Source organism: Rhineura floridana, chromosome 13 (assembly GCF_030035675.1).
Source record: "Rhineura floridana isolate rRhiFlo1 chromosome 13, rRhiFlo1.hap2, whole genome shotgun sequence".
Classification (NCBI taxonomy): domain Eukaryota; kingdom Metazoa; phylum Chordata; class Lepidosauria; order Squamata; family Rhineuridae; genus Rhineura; species Rhineura floridana.
In genome coordinates, this window is record NC_084492.1 from 6522379 (window position 1) to 6547660 (window position 25282).

The following is a 25282-nucleotide window of genomic DNA, read 5'->3' on the forward strand; positions in this document are numbered from 1 at the left end:
GAGCAGTTTTTTGCACTTTTTTTTTTAAAAAAGGTGTGTGTGTGTGTGTGTGTGTGTGTGTTTTGGACAACATAGGGAGATGGATGTAAACCTACTTGAATAAATGTATCAGCAGAATGTATTCATTCATTGTAAAGGCAAGTAGTTTGCCTGAGTTATGGAGGGTAAGGCACAGATGACAGCAGTATTAATTTTGGATTTGCTAGTATGTACTATAAGTCTGACTTTTCTTAAACAGCAAGGTTAGGTGGAAGTGGGACTCATGCTGTGGGAGAAAACACTGCAACAAAGCCAGTTTTTAGGGTAAGTTTGTATGCACCCTTCAGTTAGGAAATAAAGACTTGCACTCATAGGTCTGACTGGTCATTTTGACACGGGCATGATACTATTTCCTTCCCTGCCTAGCATCCCTCCAACAGCCCACAAACCCTCCTTCTCCTAGGTGGCATGACACTCCTTTAATCTCCCTCTCCTTCCACTTCCCAAACCCTCTCTAGTTCCTCCTGTCCCTGTGTCCTGTCTGAGGCTCTTCCAACAAGCTGTCCTTTTGCTTCCCTGACATAGCAATTATGCCGACTTTTGCATTCCATGTCTGAGCCTTCCATCTTAGCAGTTAGACCATTTGTGAATATTCCATGCCATCTCAATTCAACCAATAGCAGAGAGGGAGTCCTTTTTTTAACTTATGTAGATAATGTGATTAAGCTGAGCTGAGAAGATTCAGACAAGAGACCCTTGTCTTATTTTACAGACTCAGAAAGAAATCATTACGGCCCATGCAATTCTCCTCTTTTGCCCTCCCCCTCCCATCGCCTGGAAAACCCTGTGATCTTGCTCACCAATGCGGGCAATGGGGATCCCAGCTTGAAGAACCTGCACAGTGCTGTCCACCGCAGCTTGCACACTAGGAAAGGCACAGACAGCCGCCACAGTGGCCTCAGGGATGCCGTGCAGGCGCAGCGTGGCCTGGGTGATGAGCCCTAGTGTCCCTTCTGAGCCTACAAAGAGCCCCGTTAGGTGGTAGCCAGCAGCACTTTTCCTGCAGGCAAAAAGCGACCTGTGAGTTTCAAGGGGCCAGACTGCGCCCTGCTTTCAACCAAAAACTTCTTTCTACTCATGAGCAACTACACTGTGGTAGATGCTGCGCTGGTCATGCAAGTCTCAGGACAGTTACTGCTCTGCACTAAGGACAGGCGAGAATATCCGCTAAATTGGACTTTGTACCAGATTCCATCTGAATTCAACAGTCCGCTATCTTTTCGGTCTGGCACTGATTTCTTGCAGTGGGCTGCAGCTGTAATTGGCAGGCGTTTTGCGGCCGCTGCTATGATCGGCAGATTTTTTTTTTAAAAATCCCCATTTTACGTAATTATCTTTGTAATTTCATCTAAGTTGATGCATTCATAACCATGTGTAGGTGTGATGAACGGGAAAAATAAACCACTTGGAACACCGTGATCATTTCCATTTAAAATTATGCAATCTTTTTTCGTAACCAAAATAACAGCAGATCGAATCGGCACGTGCCAAAGGAAGTGGGAACAAAAAAAGGGCAGATCGGGATGGAATGACGGACTCTTGGAATACAAGCGGATCGGAATTACGCAGCAAACCCCATCCCTACCCTACACTCAGTCAGCACTTTTCAAACTTCTCTGATGCAGCTTGTGTGGGATCCCAATGCATGATTGTGGGACACCAGCCTAAGACATTTTGCTGTCCAAGGCAAAAGATAAGAGAGCCCATGTGGCGTAATGGTTGGAGTATTGGACTAGGACCTGGGAGATCAGGGTTCAAATCTCCACTCAACCATGGAACTCACTGGATGGCCTTAGGCCAGTCACTGCCTCTCAGCCTATCCTTCCTCACAGGGTTGTTATGGGGATTAAATGAGGAGGGGTAGAGCCATGTATGCCACCTTTAGCTTCTTGGAGAAGAGGTGGGATATAAATGCAATCAATCAATCAGATGGCACCCCCTCCTGTGAACCACACTTGTAATAGGATAGAGTCTTCCACTGCAGGCTGCAAGGTACACACAGTTCTTGTCCTTTATTACCTTGGCCAGGCTTGTTTGTTCTCCCTGTTGCCCCACTCGAACTGAGACTGACCTAGAATACATCTGAGACTCTCCTCCAGCTGTACATTGCAGGGAAAGAACAATAAGGACCCCCTGAGAAACTTCAAAGGGGGGCCCTGAGCATCCCCAGGGCTCAGTTTGAAGACCTCTGCAATGAAGAAAGGGAAAGGAAGAATGCGCGGTGACAGAGAGGAAATGCACCTCAAGCATTTTTTTCATTTTTTGGAAGACGCCTGTGCATGAATTTGTTTTATGTGGGGAGATCGGCGCACAACAATCAACGCACAATCTTTACAGAAAAAGGCTTTGCTCCAACAGCATGGGATACCACGACGATTGGAAGTCTTTTATCTGCTGCAGCCTTCATCCACTTTCACAGCCGTTTTATCGTACACACTGTTATCTTCCGCCTGTTCTGCCATTGAGGACTTTCAACCTCAAGCAAGGTACCCGTGAAACAACTCCTTCCAGGTGGCTCCAGTAAGAGTGCCAAGCAACATGCTAGCAAGAGGACTTTGCAAGCGAGGACTCCCAGCGTAACATACTGTTTGCCAGAGAGGCTGCTTCCAGAGCGATGGTCTGTTTGCTGAGCAATCATCCCAATTTGTTTGCACAAAGTTTGCAGGGAGGTTAGCCAATGATTACTGAGCAATCTTTCTGATTTGTTTGATGAGAGGTTAGACAACTTTGCGTCCAGTGCATTTTCCTTATTGCAAAAAGTCCAGTTGGGATGGGGGGAGAGGGGAAGCTGGACTGTTGCACAAGCATGCCAAAACCACTTTAATTGCACAACCTGAATTTGCCAGTATGTGATGGAATCTCATCCACGTATCAGTGACAGTCTGGAAGTGCCCAGAGCCAAAGAAGAGACACAAAAGGAATTTAGCGGGGTACCTGGGCCTCCGGTTCTGGCCAGCCGTGTGAAGCACTCTCCCGTCGGGCAGCACCACTTGCAGGTTGAGCACGTTTTGGCGCATGGTGCCATAGCGCACAGCATTTGTGCCCGAGGCGCCTGTGGCTGCCATGCCGCAGAGAGAAGCATCAGCCCCAGGGTCTGAGGAGGAAAAAGGCACCACCAGGGGTACAGTTAGGCCATTTTAATATTCTAGATTTATGAAGCCAGCCCCTCCCTGGGTCTTTTGTTCAAAATGTGATGAGCCAGTCCCACTGCACTCAAATAAAAGAATTGTAGAATAGTAGAGTTGGAAGGAACCTCTAAGGCCATTGAGTCCAACTCCCTACTCAGTACAGAAATCCAAATTAAAGCATACCCCACAGGAGCCTGTCCAGCTGCCTCTTGAAGGCCTCCAGTGTTGGGAGAGCCCACCACCTCCCTAAGGAATTGGTTCCATTGTCGTATGGCTCTAACAGTTAGGAAGTTTTTCCGGATGTGCAGTCAAAATCTGGCTTCCTGTAATTTGAGCCCATTATTCCGTGTCCTGCACTCTGGGACGATCGAGAAGAGATCCTGGCCCTCCTCTGTGTGACAACCTTTCATATACTTGAAGAATGCTATCATATCTCCCCTCAGTCTTCTCTTCTCCAGGCTAAACATGCCCAGTTCTTTCAATCTCTCATCATAGGACTTTGTTTCCAGTCCCCTGACCATCCTCGTTGCCCTCCTCTGGACCAGCTCCAGTTTGTCTGCATCCTTCTCAAAGTGCGGGGGCCAGGTGCTCATTCTGGTGAGAGGGGCCCTGAACATCTGCTCCGAAGTCCTACCCTAGCAGCACCACTGCTACAGTTAGGATAGACAGTGACAGAAAACACCCCACCACCCTTTCTACTCACCCAGGGAGGCAACAGAAACCAAAGGACCGTAAGAGTTCAAAGGGGGCCTTGCAAGCCCCCAAGCCAACCCGCTGGTCAATGCAGGAAATCAAGGGCATCCCCAACAGATGACTGTCCAGCCTCTGCTTGAAGACCCCAGGTGAGGGAGGGAGAGCCCCCCCCACCCCTCCAGAGCATTGGCTCCATTGCTGGACTGCTCTTACCGCCTCCCAAGCATGACTGGAAGCCCCTGGATCTGGTCCCTCATTTTGCCAGGGGAAAATCAAAGCAACAACAAACAACAAGCAGCCCCAGACTGAGCCCAAAAGGCCCCAGAAAGCATCTATGGGGCGTGGAGGGCGGGGGGATCCAGTCAAGTGGGTCACATGGAGGGCAAGGTAAAGCAACTGCGGGCCCCTCCATCCCCTTGCAGGGCAGAGCTGAACGGTACCTTTTGGCTCTCTTGCTTTGGTACTCATGCCTTGAAATGGAACTATGATAAGCTGGCCCAGTGGGTGCTGTCGTGACGGCGAGTCTGTTTGGACTGGGCCCAAAGGGACCTAGGAAGCTGCCTTATGCCAAGTCAGTCTAGCTCAGTATTGTCTATGCCAGAGGTGGGTGACCTGTGACCCTCCAGATGTTGCTGGACTACCAATCCCATCATCCCTGCCCACTAGCCATGCTGGCTGGGGCTGATGGGAGTTGGAGTCCAGCAACATCTGGAGGCCACCAGGTTGGGGAAGGCTAAGCTAAGTTCAAAGAAAACAAAGTTTCCTGGGGCATTGTAAAGACTACCTAGTCTATTGAAGCAGGGCCTTTCTGAAGCCAGAATAAAAGAGCTGTTAGATTTAGTGTCTGAAAAATCTACTGAGACAATCCAAATATACCTCCTTTGGGGTTTTTTGGCAATTTATTTCTTGGCTTCTTATGCTTATATCCTGCTCTTGCACAGGGAAGCTCAAAGGAATTGGCTTATGTGAACCCCCAGTCCTCTCCCACACAAGCAATGGGTAGCTCCATGTCTGACACCAAGGTTTCATTTTCTAGGCCAGCCTTCCCCAACCTAGTGCACTCCAGATGTTTTGGACTACAACTCCCATCAGCTTCAGCCAGCACAGCCGTGCTCTCATCAGCCCCAGTATCACGCAGCTGTGCTGACTGGGGCTGATGGGAGTTGTAGTCTGAAACATCTGGAGGACACCAGGTTGGGGAGGCTGGTCTACACGCTCATGACTTTTTTGGTCCCACTCTGGTCAAATTGATCTTGCAAGTTTTGGAAACATTACAGAAACCCGAGAAAGCCATTTACAATAATGGGATGAATGTGCACACCAGGAACAGTGACCCTCTTTCCTCTTGCCTTTACGCGGCTGAAAAGCATCTGAAAATCTTCCGTTTCCAGCCTTCAGCTAAGTGCTCCCAAATCCTGGGCATTCAACCGTCCTGTTCAGGCATGGGACTGATTTTGAAATGTGAATGCAACAGGCAACCACGCATTAGGCAGACTCTACCCTGTGACCTACCTACATTAATCATGTTGGTCCACATTTGTCATCTACAGAATGGGAGGGCAAAGAGAGTCAGGGCGGCAAGAAGGGACCAGCGTATGCACACTGCAGGGACCAGATCTGCTCATCGGTCCCCTTTCAAACTCGCTCTTTGGATTTTCAGCTGTTCACTGGTTTGAATATAACACTAAGCCAGATCTTCTTCAACAAACCATGGCTTGTTTCTCCAAAGTTTCTTTTGTTTTGGAGCTGCTTTTGCCATGTGCCTTTGTAGCTTAGTGAGTGTCTTGGTGGGGGTGGCCAAACTAACCACGGCTGAGGAAGGGTGCTGGTTCTGTCCCTAATGCCAAGCTATAGTTAAAACAAAACAAAAACAGTGCCGTATGCCAACAACAAGCCGTACCTACAGGAAACCAGAGTCCGCTGCCTCTCAGGAAGCTGTTCAGTGCCTTCCGGGTCACCCCTGGCTCTACAGCCACGGTGAAGTCCTCCGTGTTCAGCTCAGAGATCTGGTCCATTTGGGTCAAGTTCAAGCACACGCCACCCTGTCCCATGGAAGGGGACAGACACAGTGTTAACAAGAGATTGCTGTGGGTAAGAAAAGAGCAAGAGACCAACATGCGGGCAGGAGGGGAGACCCAACCTATTCCCCAGCCTGAAACATTAGCCTCTGTGTCCCTGCACAGCAGCCAGCAACTTCCTCTTCTGGTGTGGTGGCTTATCAAAATATAATGTAAAAAAAAAGCCCTGCAAGGTCAAAAGAAGAGCCTGGCTGCTGGATGAGGCCAGAGGACCATCTAGTCCAGCAGCCTGTTTCCCACAGTGGCCAACCAGGTGCTCCAGTGAGAAGCCCACATGTGGGATATGAGCGCAACAGCCCCCTCCCACTTCTTCCCCAGTGGCTGGGATTCAGAGACACCCTGCCACATAAGGACCTAGGAAGCTGCCTTATACTGAGTCAGACCTTGTCTCAGGGGTGTGAGGGGGTCTGCTCTGGCCCTCTGATCATTTTGGTTGCCCTTGTCTGCTTTGCAAAGACTACTCTGAGCCAAACATCTGAGGTTTGGGAGAACGGATGCGTGGATGAACGGATGAAGGAACAAGCAAATGCTCCCTCACACTTCCTCTCAGACTCAGGAGAGCAGGAACTTCTTTCTTTCCTGGTATTTTGTTGTTGTTGTTATGTGCCTTCAAGTCGATTATGACTTATGGCGACCCCATGAATCAGCGACCTCCAAGAGCATCTGTCGTGAACCACCCTGTTCAGATCTTGTAAGTTCAGGTCTGTGGCTTCCTTTATGGAATCAATCCATCTCTTGTTTGGCCTTCCTCTTTTTCTACTCCCTTCTGTGTTTCCCCAGCATTATTATCTTTCCTAATGAATCATGTCTTCTCATGATGTGTCCAAAGTACGATAACCTGTTTCATCATTTTAGCTTCTAGTGATAGTTCTGGTTTAATTTGTTCTGACACCCAATTATTTGTCTTTTTCGCAGTCCATGGTATGTGCAAAGCTCTCCTCCAACACAACATTTCAAATGAGTTGATTTTTCTCCTATCAGCTATTTTCACTGTCCAACTTTCACATCCATACATAGAGATCGGAAATACCATGGTCTGAATGATCCTGACTTTGGTGTTCAGTGATACATCTTTGCATTTGAGGACCTTTTCTAGTTCTCTCATAGCTGCCCTCCCCAGTCCTAGCCTTCTTCTGATTTCTTGACTATTGTCTCCATTTTCGTTAATGACTGTGCCAAGGTATTAATAATCCCTGACAAGTTCAATGTCCTTGTTGTCAACTTTAAAGTTACATAAATCTTCTGTTGTCATTACTTTAGCCTTCTTGGTGTTCAGCTGTACTCCTGCTTTTGTGCTTTCCTCTTTAACTTTCTTCAGCATTCGTTTCAAATCATTATTGGTTTCTGCTAGTAGTATGGTATTGTCTGCATATCTTAAATTATTGATATTTCTCCCTCCAATTTTCACACCTCCTTCATCTTGGTCCAATCCCGCTTTCCGTACAATATGTTCTGCATATACATTAAACAAATTGGGTGATAAAATACACCCGTCTCACACTCTTTCTGATGGGGAACCATTCTGTTTCTCCATATTCTGTCCTTACTGTAGCCTCCTGTCCAGAGTATAGGTTGCACATCAGGACAATCAGATGCTGTGGCACCCCCATTTCTTTTAAAGCATTCCATAGTTTTTCATGATCTACACAGTCAAAGGCTTTGCTGTAATCTATAAAGCACAGGGTGATTTCCTTCTGAAATTCCTTGGTCCATTCCATTATCCAACACATGTTTGCAATATGATCTCTGGTGCCTCTTCCCTTTCTAAATCCAGCTTGGACATCTGGCATTTCTCGCTCCATATCTGGTAAGAGCCTTTGTTGTAGAATCTTGAGCATTACTTTACTTGCATGGGATATTAAGGCAATAGTTTGATAATTACTGCATTCCCTCAGATCCCCTTTCTTTGGAATTGGGATATATATTGAATGCTTCCAGTCTGTGGGCCATTGTTTAGTTTTCCATATTTGTTGACAAATTTTTGTCAAAATTTGGACAGATTCAGTCTCAGTAGCTTATAGCAATTCTATTGGTATGCCATCTGTTTCTGGTGATTTATTTCTTCTAAGTATTTTAAGAGCAGCTTTCACCTCACATTCTAAAATTTCTGGTTCTTCATCATACGGTTCCTCCGTGAATGAATCTGTCATCCTTGCATCTCTTTTATAGAGTTCTTCAGTGTATTGCTTCCATCTTCCCTTTATTTTATCTCAGTCAGTCAGTGTGCTCCCCTGTTGATTATTCAACATCCCTACTCTTGGTTTAAATTTCCCTTTCATTTCTCTAATCTTTTGAAATAAGGCTCTTCTTCTACCTTTTTATTATCCTGTTCTATTTCTGTACAATAATTATTGTAGTAGTTCTCTTTGTCCCTACGTACTAGTCAATGTATTATTGCATTTAGGGTTCTAACCGTGTTTCTCTCTCTTTTTGTTTTCCTTCTCTCTTTAACCATTTTAAGAGTTTTGTCAGTTACCCATTGAGGTCTTTCCCTCTTTTTAGCTAGAGGTATTGTCTTTTCGCATTCTTCCCTGATCATGTCTCTGACTTCACTCCATAGTTCTTCTGGTTCTCTATCAGCTAGGTTTAAAGCATCAAATCTGTTCCGTATTTGATCTTTATATTCTTCTGGGATGTTATTTAAATTGTATTTTGTCATTATGATTGCTTTGTTGATTACTCTTGGTTTAATTTCCCTGGTATTTAATCTCCAAAATAATAGGCGCTGGGCCAGGGCTGAACACTGCCAGCAAGTTTCTCTGTTTGTCAGACCAAGGTGGCCCTTGCCCCTAACCCCAAACATACCAGAGCTGGTTGTGGATCCTCAATGACAAAGGAAAAATACTCCAAAACATTCTGCTCTTGCCTACGATGGGTCTTTTCTGCTGCTGCTCCATACTGTGGCATGCTCTTCCCTCTGCCATACATGAAACTGCAACCATCAGTTGCTTCAGACATCTTGTAAAGGCACCTCTTTTTGTCCACACTTTCCCTGACCCCATAAGATTGGACCCTGCTTGTTTTTATTGGTTTGAATTCCCTGAATTCCTGGTCTTATTCATTTTTCTATGCTTTCATACTACTAGTTTTTACTGGTTTTATGTTGCAATTTTTATTTTTGTTTTGTTTTGATGATATTGTTCATTGTTTTTATGTTGAACAACGCTTAAGTAATTTCTTAAATTTTCATGGACTTCCCAGGAGGATCCCTCCACCTGTGCTGCCTCTGAGACGGGCTCCCGTCTTGGATGAAACTTATCCAGTTTTAAATTCAGTCAGAAGGGTTTTTTCTGACTGGGGATGATTTCTTCCGGATAAGGAAGAAGCGTGAGATCTGCCACATAGTTTTGTTTTGATCGTTGGAGCCTGGAATTCGTCAGAATTGTCTGTCTTCCAGCAGTTCAGACAGAGCGAGGATTTTATGCTAGCTCAGCTGGATAAGTGACCCGTTTTTTTTTAACGGACTAGCAGGCAAACCTCCTGTCTACATTTATCATTTTCTTATCTATATAGCTAAAGAGATTTGTCAAAGTAACAGCAATTAAGATAACCTAGATGAGGTAAGACTTTCCTTCTTTATTTACGGAACTAAGGGGGAAGAAAATATAAATAGCTTATCTTTTTTTTTTTATTGCAAAAAGCTGACATGGAAAATTGCGTTTTAAAGATTACAACGGATGAGAGCTTTTTGATTGGGAGAGATAAGAAATCTTTTTGATTTACAAGACTTTTGTGTAATATATATAAGGGACTATTTTTTCTGATCTACTTTTTTTGTTGTTGTTGTTGATGAATCTGCTCATTCTCTCTGCTACTAGTTATTTGAACGCTGTGAACTAAAAGCTGTTTTTGCACTTCTGGACATTTAAGAGATAAGGACTGTCTAGCATGTGATGTTAGTTGGTTGGAAAGATTAACTCCTTTGTAACTGGATAAAGAAATAAACTGCTCTTTGCTTGGGACATTGAAAATTGAAGGAGTTTTGTTCTTTTGGTTTTAAGAATGGCAATTAAGAAGATCATGGATGTACAAGAAGGGACTTTATTTCTAGACATGCTTCAGAAAATAATGGATGGGATTAACTCAATAAAACAAGAACTGAGAAATAATAGACAAGCGTGGAGAACTGAATTTCATGAAATGAGACAGGAGCTGAAAGAAACTCAGGATTCTATGAGAAAGGAGAATAAAGATAGATCTGGAAAACAAAAAAAGGATGAAAGAGAAATTAAAGGCAAGGTTCAATCTATGGAGATTGGCTTAAATATGGACATGAAAAAAGATTTGGATTTCCTGGTTGTGACGGATCCTGGAGATAAATATTACAGTTTGGAATACAGCGCTGTCTCTGAAGGAATTGAAGAGATTGGAGATAAAGATATTATCGGTTCAAAAAAATTCCTGGACTGGAAGGATTTCATGGAACTTGAAATGGAGAAAGTTAATAGAATTAATCCCTGTTTTGTGTCAATGGAAAAACCTTCAAGAAATGTACTAGTGTATCATGTGGAAAAGAGGAGCAGAGATGCGGCTTTGAAACAATACTTCAGTGTTACGTTTGGATTTGATGGTAAGAAAATATCTGTGATGGAGGAAATTCCTATCAGACTTTTATTATATGACTATGACAGCAAGATTTTTGGGTGCGTAAAGATGGAAGATGGACCCAATATGGATAATGACAGAAGAGCGATTTGAAACTACTGGACTCAGTAGATTTGATGAGTTGGATTAATTGACATGTTTATTTAGAAAAAAAAATTGATTGACATATATCTCAAGGATTGGAAACTTCTCTTTGACTTTTTGTGGAAGATTAAAATGATATGATGTTAATGAGATTTGAAACCAACTAAGATAACTGCTGGAGGAAGGTGATTTTATAATCTATTAAGAGATAGGTCTGTTATATATTATAGATTTATAGTTGAATTATAGTGTTTTGAAATTACTGGATTTAGTAGATTTGATGAGCTGGATTAATTGGCATCTTTATTTAGAAAAAAAATTGATTGATATATATCTCAAGGATTGGAAACTTCTCTTTGACTTTTTGTGGAATATTAAAATGATATGATGTTAATGAGATTTGAAACCAACTAAGATAACCGCTGGAGGAAGGTGATTTTATAATCTATTAAGAGATAGGTTTGTTATATATTATAGATTTATAGCTGAACTATGACAAATCGGAAGTCAATATTTTTATATATATGTATTTTTTTTGTATTGTATTAGTTATTGATTTGTGTTGTTTTCTTTTTGTATTATTTTGGTTTTGAAAATTAGAATAAAAATTAATTGAAAAAAAGAAAAGAAATTTCTTAAATTTTAGTGGTTTATAAATGTGTTAAATAAATAAATAAGGCCTATTCTAGGGCTGAGATGAGCCATGACAGGCAGACTCTGTGGTTAAGCCTCACTGAGTGAACTCACACACACAAATTAAGACCCAGGCCTGGTGTCCTCACTGAGCCCTCTGCCCTCCTCCAGAGCCACACCCATCCCAGCTTACTCCCCCCCATCCCATTTCACTTGGCATTCACTACCATACCTTCACAGCACTCACACCACCTTCCAGGCCTGTGCCCGTGCCAAAGGGAATGATGGGAGCACCACGGCTGTAGCATGCCGTAGCCAGCAAACTGACCTGCTCCACATTCTGGGGCCAGACCACAGCATCCGGCGGGCAGCACCTAAGAGGGTGGGGCAAAATACTTATCTATTATTTTGCAAATTCATAAAACCACTTTGCAGCCTGGGGAGATCAAAACAGTGTACAACAAGAAAAACAAAACAAAAACAATTAAAACCATTTCAAGAAACTCTAAAAGCAATAAAGCCATTACTACAGATGTACAATTAGTATTTCTTAAATGACCTCACCTAAGTCACTTCAAACAAAAACATCTTCTCAAACAAAAACATCTTCAGCTAGCGCCTAAACATCTTGACACTGGGCACCCGTCTAACTTTGGCTGTTAACTCATTCTAAAGGGCTGGAGCTGCCACACCAAAAGCCTGTTCTACTACATATTAAGCATGTGGTACTCTCAGCAATGCCCTACCTAAGGAGCACAGTTGTCAAGCAGGGATACATGGAGTCAATTGGGAAATTTCCTTGGGAAAATTGGCTCCAAATTGTTTGGGGCTTTAAATGCTGAAAGCAAAACCTTGAACTGTACCCGATCACATACTGGCAGGCAGTGCACCTCCCTCAACAGAGGTGTTACACGGTGTTGGTGACAGGATGTCCCAGTCAGCAACTGAGCTGCTGCATACAGCCACTTTCTGAGCTAAAGGGGAGTGAAGAGGTTGAAAGTATGTGCGTGCATGTGCGTATGAATGTGCGCATGTGTACAGGTATCAACTCAGAGCTCCCAGGTTCTAGCACCTTATTCATTTGTTCATCCATCAATTTTTGTACCACAGAATCATATGAATATTGGTGTATGAAACCCAAAATAAAAACAAATGCAGAAAACATCATAAAATGCAGCATATTCACATATGTTCACAGAAATACAAAATGTTTCACCTTCAAGAAAAAGTTTGCTGGATCAACCAAGTTTTAAGTTGGTGCCTAAAATACATTGCAGATGGTGCCAGCCTAATCACAGTAGGCAAAGAGTTCCATAAACTCGGCACCACCACTTTGAATGTGCTATTTCTAGCTGATGATAACATGACATTACTAGGAACTGTCAGTTGTGCCTCACTTGTAGATCATAAAGGTCAGGCAGGGGTATAAAAGGTGTGGTGATCCTTTAAGTACGCTGGTCCTAAGTTTGTTAGCTTTCCTATATGTTATCAATTCAAAAAAGGTTAATCAATCAAACATTAAGGGCATGGGCATCTTACAGATGGGGGAGAAATTCAATTCAGTTCACATTCAAAGCCGAATTTATCAAATTTGCCCTTTCCGAAACAATATGAAAACCAAAATACAGCCATCCTTCAAAATTCACATTTATTCGAATTTTGCAATGCAGTTCACCAACCAACCAATGTTTACAAAAAAGCACGTATTCAAGGAAATGTACATAAAATAAATATATTAGTGAAAGTAACATATAAAAATGTTTTCTAGTAGGAGAAATTGCTTGCAAAAATGTCTCTATTAGTTAAACCGGCACAAAAATGTGTTAAAGTAGGAGAAATTCACACTAAAATGCTAAGAATTTTCATTAAGATTTTTTTTAAAAGCAAATCGCTGCAGAAATGTGGAGAACCGAATTTAAGATTGAAAAAATGCAAAACTGAGAGAACCGAAATTGGCAGATCTTTCCATCCCTAGTGGTGTCTCCAGGAGTAGGGGTGGGCAAGGAGGCAATTTCTTCTCCAGAAATGAACTCTGAACCCCAGATTCCCAGCTTTCTTTAAATAATAAAAAAGAGCAGTTTCTAGCATTTGTAGAACTTGAGATATGACGCAAAATGTGCAAGCGCTATCCTCCAAAGCAGGGCCAATGAGGGGTGTGTCCTTGGGAGCATACCAAGGGCCAGACAGAAAGGCCTAGAGGGCCACATTTAAGCCCCAGATCTGAGGTTCCCCACGTCTGTTATAAACAAACAGGGCAGGCATAAACATGCCTGCCTCCATCACATCTCTTGTGTCCCTCACTGCCAGGCCCGTGGCAACACCCTAAAGCAGCCTTCCCCAACCTGGTGCCCTCCAGATACTTTGAACGGGACCTCTACTAGGATTTGATGCCTGTTTCTCAGCCTTCCGCAACCTGGTGCCCTTCATCTGTTTATGACAACAACTCCTATCAGCCCTGGCCAGGGCTGATGGGAGTTGTAGTCTAAAACATCTGGACGGCAGCAGGTTGGGGAAGTCTGGCATAAAGCCATGGGCTCTGCACCCAGATCCTTCTCTGGTCTTGTCACACATTACTAGGAAGGGAGCAATTCCCTTTTATTCTGTTCTCTGTCACATCTCGTTGCTACTAACACAGAAGGAAGCTTCCTCGAGGACATTTCACACCTTACACAGAGACACCTTAGGTTTGCAACCCAGAGTATACTTAAGAGGGCGCTTCAGCCAGTGAAGTGTCTCCGTATGATAGAAAAGTTTGCAAAAGTCAGATATATGCCTAAAAAAGAAAAAGAAAAAAGACAATGTAACCTGCAAAGCATTCCTTAGGATGAAGTGGAAATGCAAGACAGACCTCAGTCATCCAGGGTCAAGGGAAGCCTGGCCAACCAGTCTGCTAAAGACCTGCAGACATAGAAGAGACCAACAGGCACAGCCCTTTGGTGGCACATTATTGACACAATAAGCTGTTCATGCCAATAGGCTTTAGAGCCAGACACTGATCTCTGTTGCATACAGAAAGAGCAAAGAGGCTGCTGTGCAAGGTTAGTCCGCAGTGGCACCATAAAGACTTCATACATTTATTGTGATAGAACCTTGGAAACTCATCAGCCCGCTTTAGAGGCACAAAGTCAGAGAAACGCCAAAACTGGACCAGCACCTTGGACATGTTTCAGGGCAGACCTACAGCTGCTCTGTTGGAATTCACTCCCAGGCACCCACAACTCTCTTGCTGCTCATGCAGTTACCCAAGGGCCACGCTGGACCTTAATTCGTTAGACACACACATATGAAATTAATTGATAAAAATGTTACTGGAGTACTTCTGACTACTGGAGGAAGGGTTAGGGTTAGGGTTAGGGTTAGGGTTAGGGTTAGGGTCTGAACTCACTCATTTTGGCAGATCTTGGGTTTGGACTGCTCCCTTAGAATGTAGGCAGTTTGGGGGCAGAGACCTTGCTGTTTTGGTACATTGAAGGAAGGAAGACTTTCAGTGAAGGCCAATTGCACTAGCAACTAAAGCAATTTCACAGAGCAATTATACTTTTTCAGAGGACCAACCACAGTTGGAATGATCTATCAATTTCAGTTCTCTCAGTTTCTCATTTTTCCAGTCTTAAATTCAGTTCGCCTCATTTCTGCAGCAATTTGCAATTTTTTAAAAAAAAATCCTCATGAACATTCTTCAGTTAGTGCGAATTTTTCCTAATAAATACTTTTTTGTATGCAATTTTTACAAATGTTCAATTTTTTGCAAGCAATTTATCCTAATACAGTGTATTTTTGTATGTTATTTTCCCCAATATACACATTTTTATAAACCTTGTTTGGTTGGTGACCTGCATTGCAAAATTCTGATAAGTGCAAATTTCAAAGGATGGCTGTGTTTTGGTTCACATATTGTTTAGGAAAGTGCGAGTTTGATACCTTTGGCTTTAAATGAAAACTGAATCAAATTTCTTGTCCATTCCTAGTGCCAACAAAACAGCAACATAATCAGAGATGTGTTTAACCCAGGATCTTTTGCAGTCTCTCAGGGGATACTGGGTGCACTTCTTGTGGGTGCAGCTGCTTTCGACAGAACTGCACCAACCTATCCATGAGGCCTTGCATTTTCCTGCTTCCCAGGCACAGACAGACAACTTTCCTCCTCTCGTTTCTGTGCTCTCTGGTCAACACCAGAGTGTCTCTTTGCATTCCTTGGCTGTCACACACAAGCATGCCAGTATCTGAAATGGTCCAGTCTCAGGCACAGAAGATACGTAGAGTTAACATTAATTTATTTCTATTTTATATAGCAATACCAAGATTTATAAAATATTTATTTAAAAAATAACAATAAAAACAGAGTTAAAACAGACTTTTACTGTAAAATTATCACAAAATGAGGAGGAAGTTCAAGATAGAAATAAAATCAAATACAAAATGAAATCAACAGTTTTAAAAGACAAGTATACATAATAAAATTACATGTCTGGGTAGGCTTTTCTACACAAAAACATTTTAGGAGGCTTTTAGAAGGTTTCAAAAACAATATAATTTCTTTCCTCTTTCAACAAGCCTTTTAACTTGAGACCTATCCCAGACTGTGTCTGTATTAGAATTGCTTGTTAATGTGTTTTTTTTTAATAATTTTGTTTATTTATTTATTAACAGCATTTATTAGTCGCTTTTTTCCAAAAATAAGACTCAAAGCGACGTACAGAAAGGAAAACACACTGCATATTTTAATCCTTTTTTAAAAGATGTTTTTAAAGTTTTTTTTTAATGTTAAATGTTTTTATCGTTTTTAACATTGTTTTGTTTTAATATATTTTAACGTCTGTTTTTATGATGTTTAAAGTGTTTTTAGCATTTCTGTTTGCCGCCCTGGGCTCCTGTTGGGAGGAAGGGCGGGATATAAATCAAATAATAAATAAATAAATATAATGAAGATGCCTGCCTAATATTAATGAGAAAGGAGGTCCAAAGCATAAAGGCTGCCACACTGAACAATCAAATTGTGCAAGTGCAGAATGAGCATTATGTGGCATGTGTAAAAGGGCCAGTTCTGTCAATGAAGAGGCTGAGTGGGCACATATGGGAAGAACTGGCCCCAAGCTGTCAAGGGCTTTATATACTAGTAATAACGCCATGAATTTACACTTGAGACACCCATGGCCAAGCCTCGATAAATCCAGGACAATGTGCGAATGAAGGACTTTGGGAAGTCCCACAGTACCTGTGTATGGATTCGTCATGGCCATGTTGCTCAAGAACAGCCGCAGCCGTGGACACATTGGCGCTCCCCACCACCGCTCTCAGAGAATCAAGGAAGTCCTCTGTCAGCCATTCCTACAGGAAAAGATACAAGGCTGGGTGTAGACAAGACAAGCAAGGAGGCCCGGATGGAGAGGCTGTTGGGCGGCCAGCACGGCACAAGTGGATCCTACACAGCCTTTGCTGATGCTGGCTGAGCTAAGGATGCAAAGCTGGAATGCTCAAAAGATTATGGAAACAAGAAAGCTGCAAGAATTACGGCCCCAACAAACGTCTTTTGTTAATAACACCAAAGGGTTGTATCCAATGTTAGTTCTACTCTCAGTTGATCCACTGAAATTAACAGACATGACTAACTTAAAACCCATTAATTTAAGTGGGTCTGCTTTAAGAAGAACTAACACTGGATACAACCCTTATTTATTTTATGTATTGATTACATTTACATCCCACCTTTCCTCCAAGGAGCTCAAGGTGGTATACAGACATGGTCTTTCCCCCTCCCAATATGATCCTCACAACAACCCTGTGAGGTAGTCACCAATAGGCAGTGACTGGCCCAAGGTCACCCACTGAGCTTCATGGCCGAGCAGGCATTTGAACCCTGGCCTCCCAGGTCCTAGTCAGACACTCTAACCACTACACCACACTGGCGGTAATTGTTATTTTATTGTATTTTATTGTATTGTATTTACTTTGTGCTGTGCACCGCCCAGAGAGCCTTTGGCTTTGGGCGGTATAAAAATTGAATAAAATAAAAATAAAATAAATAATGACCGACCACCTTCTTCAATTATGTTCCTCCCCACGTGCCCCATTTATCATCTAAGCCCCTGCTCTCCAGCAGGCATGAAGAGGGAGCAGGCCTTTTCAGGGGCGGCTGAGATTTGTCACGCCCCGACACTTCGTGGTTTTAGGTGTTTGGCCAAAACCTGGTTGTTTAGGAAGGCCTTCAGCTGCAAATCTTTTCTCATGACAAGTATTATCAGGCTATTCTCCTTTCTCTGTACCTTCACTTTATCTTCTTCTTTTCTTTAGGTTTTATAAGTTGCTGTTTCTGTTGTTTGGGGTTTGTTTCTTTCTTTGTATGACCGGTATTTCCTGACGGTTGTTTAATTCATATTGTGGATTTGGTTTTAATGGGTTGTATCTGACTACGGCTGCAATTAGGAATGGAAGGATCTGTCAGTTTCTAGTTTCTCATTTTTCCAATCTTAAATTTAGTTCTCCACATTTCTGCAGCAATTTGCAATTTTAAAAAAAATCCTCATGAACAGTTTTTTGCATTTTAGTGAGAATTTTTCCTAATAAACACATTTTTGTAAGCAATTTCCCCTAATATGATGCATTTTTGTATGTTGTATTCAATAATATATTCATTTTTATGCACACTTTGCCCTAATATATGCATTTTTGTAAACACTGGTTGGTTGGAGAACTGGATCGCAAAATTCAGATAAGCTGTAATTTCACAGCGTCATAGCCCAATACACACACCCAATACAGGCAGCTCAAGGCTAATAAGCCTGTCTGCTTGCCCCACCTACCTCTCACATGGTGTGAACGATGTGCACGTGTTCCACACATGCCTGCCATAGACCAAGGTGGCAGCAGCATCGTTAGCCCCTTAGGGAAGCCCCCTCCACCATCTTGGGTGATGGCAGGCATGCATGCGGTAGGTGGAGCGTGTATGCAGGCTTATTGATGTTGACGCTGTTTTGGGGGGGGTGCCTGGGAACTCCCTCTCCGCAATCCATGGCAGGATTAGGCTGCAGGACCTGATGCTGCTGTGGATCATGAAACGGGAGCACCACACTCGAACCCTAAGGAGGGGTCCTTCAAGGTCACAGGGGCCCTCAGTCAGGGCCCAACCTGGCCGTCCGCTGGCACCGGCCCTGGTGGAGACATCCCCTCTGCTCACTTCTGCTGGCTCAGCCAGCCTCCACCACTGGCGTGTCAGCTCAAACCTCCCCCTTCCTCCTGCCAACCATGAGAGTGGAAGGTCTGCTGGTGTTATCCCCACCAGTGGAGTTTTGTGGAAAGCCCCAAAACAGGATGTTCCAAGGGTAGGGAGAGGGAGAGGCTCCGCCAGCATCATGGCCAATCTGCCTCCCCCACTCACACCTTCCACTGAGTAGCTCGGGTGTGGACACAGCCCTGGCTCTGCCACTCCACAGAGCCCCACTGCCTAGCTTAGCTCCATTGCCTTCAGTGGGTCTACTTTGAGTATGACTTCTTAGTCGGATACAACACTTTGTGTGTATATTAATAAAATATAAATGTTATGCCACTTTCAGTCTCTTTTGGAGTTACAAAAGGAGGATATAAGCTGATACTGCAGTTTACCTAATTATTTTTTTGGGGGGGGGGATAGTTATGCTCCAATAACCATAAAAATGTAGAGCAATGCAATCCTGCCCAGATTTAGGAAGAAGTAAGTCCTGCTGTGCTCAGTGGGACTTACTCCCAAATAAGTGTGAATCAGATTTGCAGCCATATAAATGATTGATACCTACATGTAAAATGAGCTTTGCAAGATCCCGGGGAAGTAAACATTTCTGAAGTTATATACCAATAATTCTTTAACAGAGCATAGCCTCAGAACCCATGGAAGCACGCATGCTAGAGGCTCACAGACAGTATGCCTATTTCCTGGGGCGAACCCATGCAGAATGCACATTGGGGTCACAGATGTTTTTAAATGCCCCCATATCAAAACATCTCCTTTCAGGCAGAAGTCCTGTGGAATGTTTGTTGATTCTCCACGTGCATTCTGAAGTGGTAAGATCATACCATGCCCACCCCCAATCTATCCTGCAGTACCCCAACCACACCATAACTTCCCCTTCTCCAATCACACTTATCCACAAATTAATCAAGCATGAACTAGTCTTTTTATTTCCATCATAGTTTGTATCATGAGCTTATTTTAAGTATTGCAACGTGGCCTGGGTTAGGGCTAAAAAATGGAAAGATATTAAGTTGTCTCCTCATCTAAAGCAAACACCCTTTTTTGTCTGTTCTGGTAGGGTCTCATGGGGCTGCCTAACCCACAGAAATTCAACAGGTGAAGCTTTCCTCCCATCACTGCCTCTCCACGCCAAGAAAGGTTTTCACTTGCCTGTCATGCAACTGTGAAAGACAAAGAGGTGAGCTGGGGCGGGAGAGTAAAGCTGGCAACCCCCTCCAGCTCTCCCACTCAATCTGAGCAGGTTTTAAGGCCTCAGTTCCTCCAGCTATTGGGGGCAGCGCTTGGCCCCACCACTGGTGACTGGTGCCCACTGAGAATGGTAGGTGGAAGGCAGGGAGCCCAAACAGTAGGCAGAGCCAGAGCCAATAAGAGGCCCTGCTTTGGTCCCCACCCTCTTCTTCTCTGAGTACAGCACAGTAGTGTAGTGGCAAATTCAGAAGTGCAGGGTCCTCTCATGTTAGCCACAGCCACACACCCCGCCCTTTTTTGCTGCGGGGTTGAGAATGAGATCCTTGTTAATGCCTTCTCCCACAACAACAGACATCACTATGAGCCAATCAGCACATAACAGGAGTGTTGGCTACTGAGAAGAGTCTTCTCTGTGGCTGATTCACCTCCTTTCACTCTGATTGCCTCTGAAAGAACACGCAAGCATGTTATAAGACTCTCATGAGTGGCCACCACACTCTTCTTTCATGCTGATTGGCTTATAGGATGCTGGAGACATAGGGACCCTCCTCCCCAAAAGGTAAGGGGCCTAAGACTCCCTGAGACCCTGGACGACTCCTGCAAGGGCAATACTGAGACGGAGGAGGAGGAGGGGGAGGAAGAGGAACCTGTCAGGCACTAGCAGGGTATTTTTTTAAGGAAGTGCTATGGGGTGTCCATTTTTTCATTCAAATACTGGAGCTTGCATGTAGAAGCCCTGACATTTGGAGCGAGGCGAAAGAGGATCAAACTAAAACAAGCAAACAAGGGAGCGCATATAGCCTTGCAAATGCATTTACCACTCTAGCAAAATTCTAACTAGCCTGTCCACCCCCCAGTAAATACAGAAATTAAAAGGCAAATTAAAATTAATAACTGCTGCTTATGATCCATGCCCTGCAGTAGCAGAATTCTTAAAAGAAGAACAAAGATACAGAGAACCAGACACCACAGGGTGCAGGGAGAGAGATTTTAAGATGTTTTTCAGAATGATTGGTGGTTTGTAAGAACCCAAAGAATTATTGTGTGATGTGCCCCTGTGTTCTACTGTTTCTGTTTAATTTCACTAAAATTTCATACCTCTGGTCAGTGTTTCAGTGACTTCCATTCTGAGTTTGTGTTCTTGGCTCATTGATTAAATTTCAGGAGTCCATTTGTGTCCTCTGGATGTCCAAAACCTAGGACTGGGTTTACTTTAAAAAACATTTACTTTAAAAACGTCCCCTGGACTGGTTGCAAGTAAGAAGCCAGATGGATGAGGGCTGGCTGAAGATAGACAGAGATTGGTAGGAAAGTGCCCCAACTTGATCTGTTAAATGGACCAGTCTCCAGCAGACCGTCCCACCAACCATGAATTTCACCAGGGACACAACTGAGGAAGGAGGACAAAAGTCATTTCACATGTGCAGGAGAATCAACAGATCAAGTTTCTTATGGACTTTAAGTCACTTTAGGCTGCATGTGTAAATGCTCCCGACAGCGGGTGGAAAATCCCTGTACACTTTATTATCCTGGGAAGGATTCAACTAGCCATCTCCCAAGCATGCTATTTTTTTCCTACGCATTCTATTTTATTTCATTAATATTATTTTCATTCATAATAATATTTGCAGGACGCTTCATATACAGAATCCCTAAGCAGTTTACACATTAAACATTAAGATCATGAAAAAAAATTCGGACAGAATGGTGGTTTGTAATAACCCAAAGAATTATTGTGTGATGTGCCCCTGTGTTCTACTGTTTCTGTTCAATTTCACAAAAATGTCATGCCTCTGGTAAATGTAAATTTAATTTTTAGGTCGCCTATCTGGCCGAAGCCACTCTAGGCGACGTACATATTAAATTTCAATAAAATACAATAAATACAATAAAATACAATATAATCAGCAGTAACAAAAATAACAACATATGCAGTACACAACAACGGGCATTCAGTATGTAATTAGCCCATCCCGGCGGTCCCAAAGGCTTGTCCAAACAGCCACGTTTTTAAGGCTCAGCGGAAGGTATCCAGGGAAGGGGCATACCAAAGATCGAACGGGAGGGAATTCCAGAGAGTGGGGGCCGCCACCGAAAAAGCCCTCTGCTGCACCCAGTGAACACCTACCTGTTTGCTTGCCTGCCCACCTACTTGTCAGCCTGCTTGCCAGGAGAATTGTCTCCACCTGCGCCCCTCAGAAGTGTGGCCAGCAAGGAGATCTTTAGCTGTAGGAGCCCAAGGCAGTGGCCTTGGGCCCTGCCCATTCGGTGGCAGTAAGGACTTATTATGCTCACAAGTGGGTCTCTGGGGTGGCCACTAAGAAGCAAGCAGGCTGCTGTTGTGCACTCATCAGAAGGCCTCCCTCACCAGACAGGTGGCTACCTCACGCTCTCTCCAGAGAAGGGTCTCCTCTATAGCGCTGCCCCAGTGGTGCAACTTTCTCCGCTTGGAGATATGGATATGGGCTCTACTGTGTGATAAAAAATATACCTCTTTGTTTTCTGTGGCTTTTGCAGACTAGGTTGATTTGAAATTTGAGCCTGGTGTTATTTGTTGATGCTGTCCAAGTTTTAGTTACTATTATCATTATCGTCTGAATTGTTTTCATTAAGTTGTATTATGCTTGCCATGGGAGCCGCTTAGAGGTCACCTGGTGATGAAAAGCGACATACAAATATACTAAATAAATAATAAATAGCGTTTCGCTGGCTTCCAATCTGACTTTGCGCTCTTGGTTCATTGACTACTGAGTGTGGGTAGGCGAGTATGTATATATAAAATATTGTTTCAATATCTTGTATGCCTCCTATTACGCAGGACGAGCGAGAAGTTCTGAGCTCCCTCCTCCCGGCGCCGCCCCACGGAGCAGCCCCCCTCCCCGCGTTCTAAAGTGGTGCAGCCCCAGCAGGGCTCTCCCGCGGCTGGGGCGGCGCAAAGGCCGGCAGGTGGGAGCGCGCCCCCCGCTTACCTTGGTCGCTCCTTGCGAGTAGCGGCGGACCGCGCAGCCGAGCGTCCTCCGCAGAGCCATGCCTGCCGCCCGCTCGCCCGCCCGCCGGGGAAGGTCAGAGGGGTTGGCAGGGCGGGCAGGGAAAGCGGAGCCGCCCCGCTGCGGCTTACGGTGGCCCGGCGGGGATCCGAAGCGCAGACTGGCTCTACTTCTCAGGGTTCTTAACCCTCCTCATAGGGAGGAGTTAACACTCTGCACATGCTCAACGGCACGCCCTTTACTTCCTGTGTCTCCTCCAGGCCAGTTTTACACATTCGACCGAAAGCAGACGGAGGAGATTTTTCCTGGAGTGTTTGATCCCCCGACCTGCAGGTGTTGGGGGGACGGGGGAGAGTGCATGTTTGAATGGCCTCACACACCAGGGGAAATGGACCCCGGAAGAACGACTCCATCAGAACAATCAAGCAAAAAGTCTCCTGTTCTAGTCGAGACTGACTTTTGATGTTCTATAGGCGCCCTAGATTTTTTCCCCCTTATATCCATTACTAATTCTTAGATTTCTTTCATTTTTTATCCAAGTGTGTAGGCGTGACCCGGATACACTCATGTCATGTCAACAATATTAAATGTAATGTTTTATAACTGTATTGTAGCCCATTAAATTAAAAAAAAAACATAAAAATGCACCAACCAAACCGCAATTTGCCATCTCTAATCAAGATCACTGATTTTAAGTAACAGCACAGCCCTGTGGATGTAACTCCCACTATCTTCAGTGGGGCTTACCCCCTTTAGGATTAGTATTTCCTATTGCAGCCTGAGTAATATTAAGTAAGATCTTGAATGTTGACCCATCACCCTTTAATGACATCACTTATCTTGTCATCCAGAGTTGTACTCACAACAACAAGGGTGGTTAAAGCATGATAAACTGTTTATTCTTTCTTTATCCTTAGTAGTTCCAGTCCACTTCAGTGACCTTTAGTAGAGTACACAACCAAAGGCATGGCAGTTACTAATTAATTTATTAACTTACAGTCCTGGGTGTGACCTTGTTTGTAGTGCAGAGCCACAATACCTACAGAACTAGATCAGGGATATATTAACTACCCTGTGTCGCATTTGCAATGAAGGAAATTATAAGAGCTAGTTTACATATTATGCAAAATGAGGTGTTCGAATTCCCAAATGCAATCCTACTCCCTGTAGGCACATGAGGATATCATATCTTCCAATATTTATTTATTTATTATTACATTTGTTGCTCGCTTTTCTACACAAATATATGCACTCAAAGCGACTTGCAGTTAATAAAAAATTAAAATGCAAAAGATTGAAAAATATATAAAAAGTTAAGAACAAAAACCAGTGAAGCAATCCTTAAGGACAGAGGTCCTTAAAAAGCCTTTCAAAGGTAAGGGCCAATGCCTGGGAGAAGAGAAATATTTTTGGCTGGTACCTAAAGATGGACAATGATGGTGCCAAACATGCCTCCCTGGGGAGAGTGTTCCACAAAGGGGGGGGTCTGCCACTGAGAAGGCCTGTTCTCATGTTGCCATTCTGCCCCTCCAGTCTTCCCCAACCTGGAGCTCTCCAGATTTTTGGACTACAACTCCCATCAGCCTCCAGAGCGCTGGCTGGTGGGGGCAGATAGGAGTTGTAGTCCAAAACATCAGGAGGACATCAGGTCACATGCAGCATTTGTTTTTTACATGAGGCTGCATTCAAATTATGATTCACCCCACACATCCAGCTGAAATAGTGCAGGCCAGAATTCTACCACCTCATCCATTCTACATAGGGGCCTTTATTCACATTAGTGCAAGAGTGACATTGAGCCCTGGGTGGTCCTAGGTCCATCTTTGTCACTAGACGCCCAGGTGACTGTCGGAATTCTATTGAGTTGCGTAGCAGAGCGGAGAGTTTTGAGCAAGCTTGTGTGTGTCTGTTTGAATCTTTGCTAAGATTCTACCTTCCCTGCAAATTAGTCAGACAGAGACTTTAAGCTTCAAAATAAGAAATAACTACTTTATTCTGGAAATACATGCTTGATAGGAAAGAGTTCTATATCTAGCTAACTAGCTATGTTGGAGCAGTCTGCACTGGTCCCAGTGCAGCTCTCATGCTGGTTGAGAGGGAGACACAAAAGAAAAGATGTCTGCTCCCCTCTAGAGAGAAAAGAATAAACTGGGAAGGCTTCGGAAGGAACTGGGATCAACATCCTTTGCATATCAAGTCTAGCAGGAAGGGGAGAGACGGCAAGGATCAAAGGACAGATATAGCCTAGCAACTAAGAGGTCTCCTCCCTAGCTACCCTTTTTAATCCCATGCAGCCTCAACCCACCAAGTTGGAGTTGAACCTCATACATTGCAACAGTGACCTCAGTGGCTACGAGTGCCTTTTACCAGTTTTGGCTGGTAAGTTAGCTGCAGCCTTTTCTGGACTGGGATAGCCTGACCACTGTTGTCCATACACTGGTAACCTCCAGGTTGGATTGCTGTAATGCACTGTATGTGTGGCTGCCCTTAAGGTTGATCTGAAAGCTACAGCGGTTCAAAATACAGTGTTGTAACTGCTCACTGGAGCAGGACATGACCAGCATGTTAACCTGCTGCTGAAAGAATTGCACTGGCTGCCTATTAGCTACTAGGCTAAGTTCA

The 25282-nt window shown here is 43.8% G+C and overlaps 1 protein-coding gene across 6 annotated transcripts in view; it reads right to left on the reverse strand.

Annotated features, from left to right (window-relative positions):
* The window catches only part of LDHD (lactate dehydrogenase D), a 42757-nt gene extending 19911 nt beyond the window's left edge, over positions 1-22846 (reverse strand). For 5 of the 6 annotated variants that reach the window (XM_061593896.1, XM_061593899.1, XM_061593901.1 and 2 more), the window contains exons 1-6: positions 22643-22846; positions 16476-16588; positions 11493-11634; positions 5761-5902; positions 2974-3133; positions 840-1039 (exon numbers count right to left, since the gene is read on the reverse strand). In XM_061593896.1, coding sequence (XP_061449880.1) covers positions 840-1039; positions 2974-3133; positions 5761-5902; positions 11493-11634; positions 16476-16588; positions 22643-22702 — 817 coding nt within the window. In that variant the 5' untranslated portion in view covers positions 22703-22846. The remainder of the gene's footprint in view (positions 1-839; positions 1040-2973; positions 3134-5760; positions 5903-11492; positions 11635-16475; positions 16589-22642) is intronic. The other variant, XM_061593895.1, reaches the window with a different exon arrangement.
* Positions 22847-25282: the final 2436 nt, after the last annotated feature.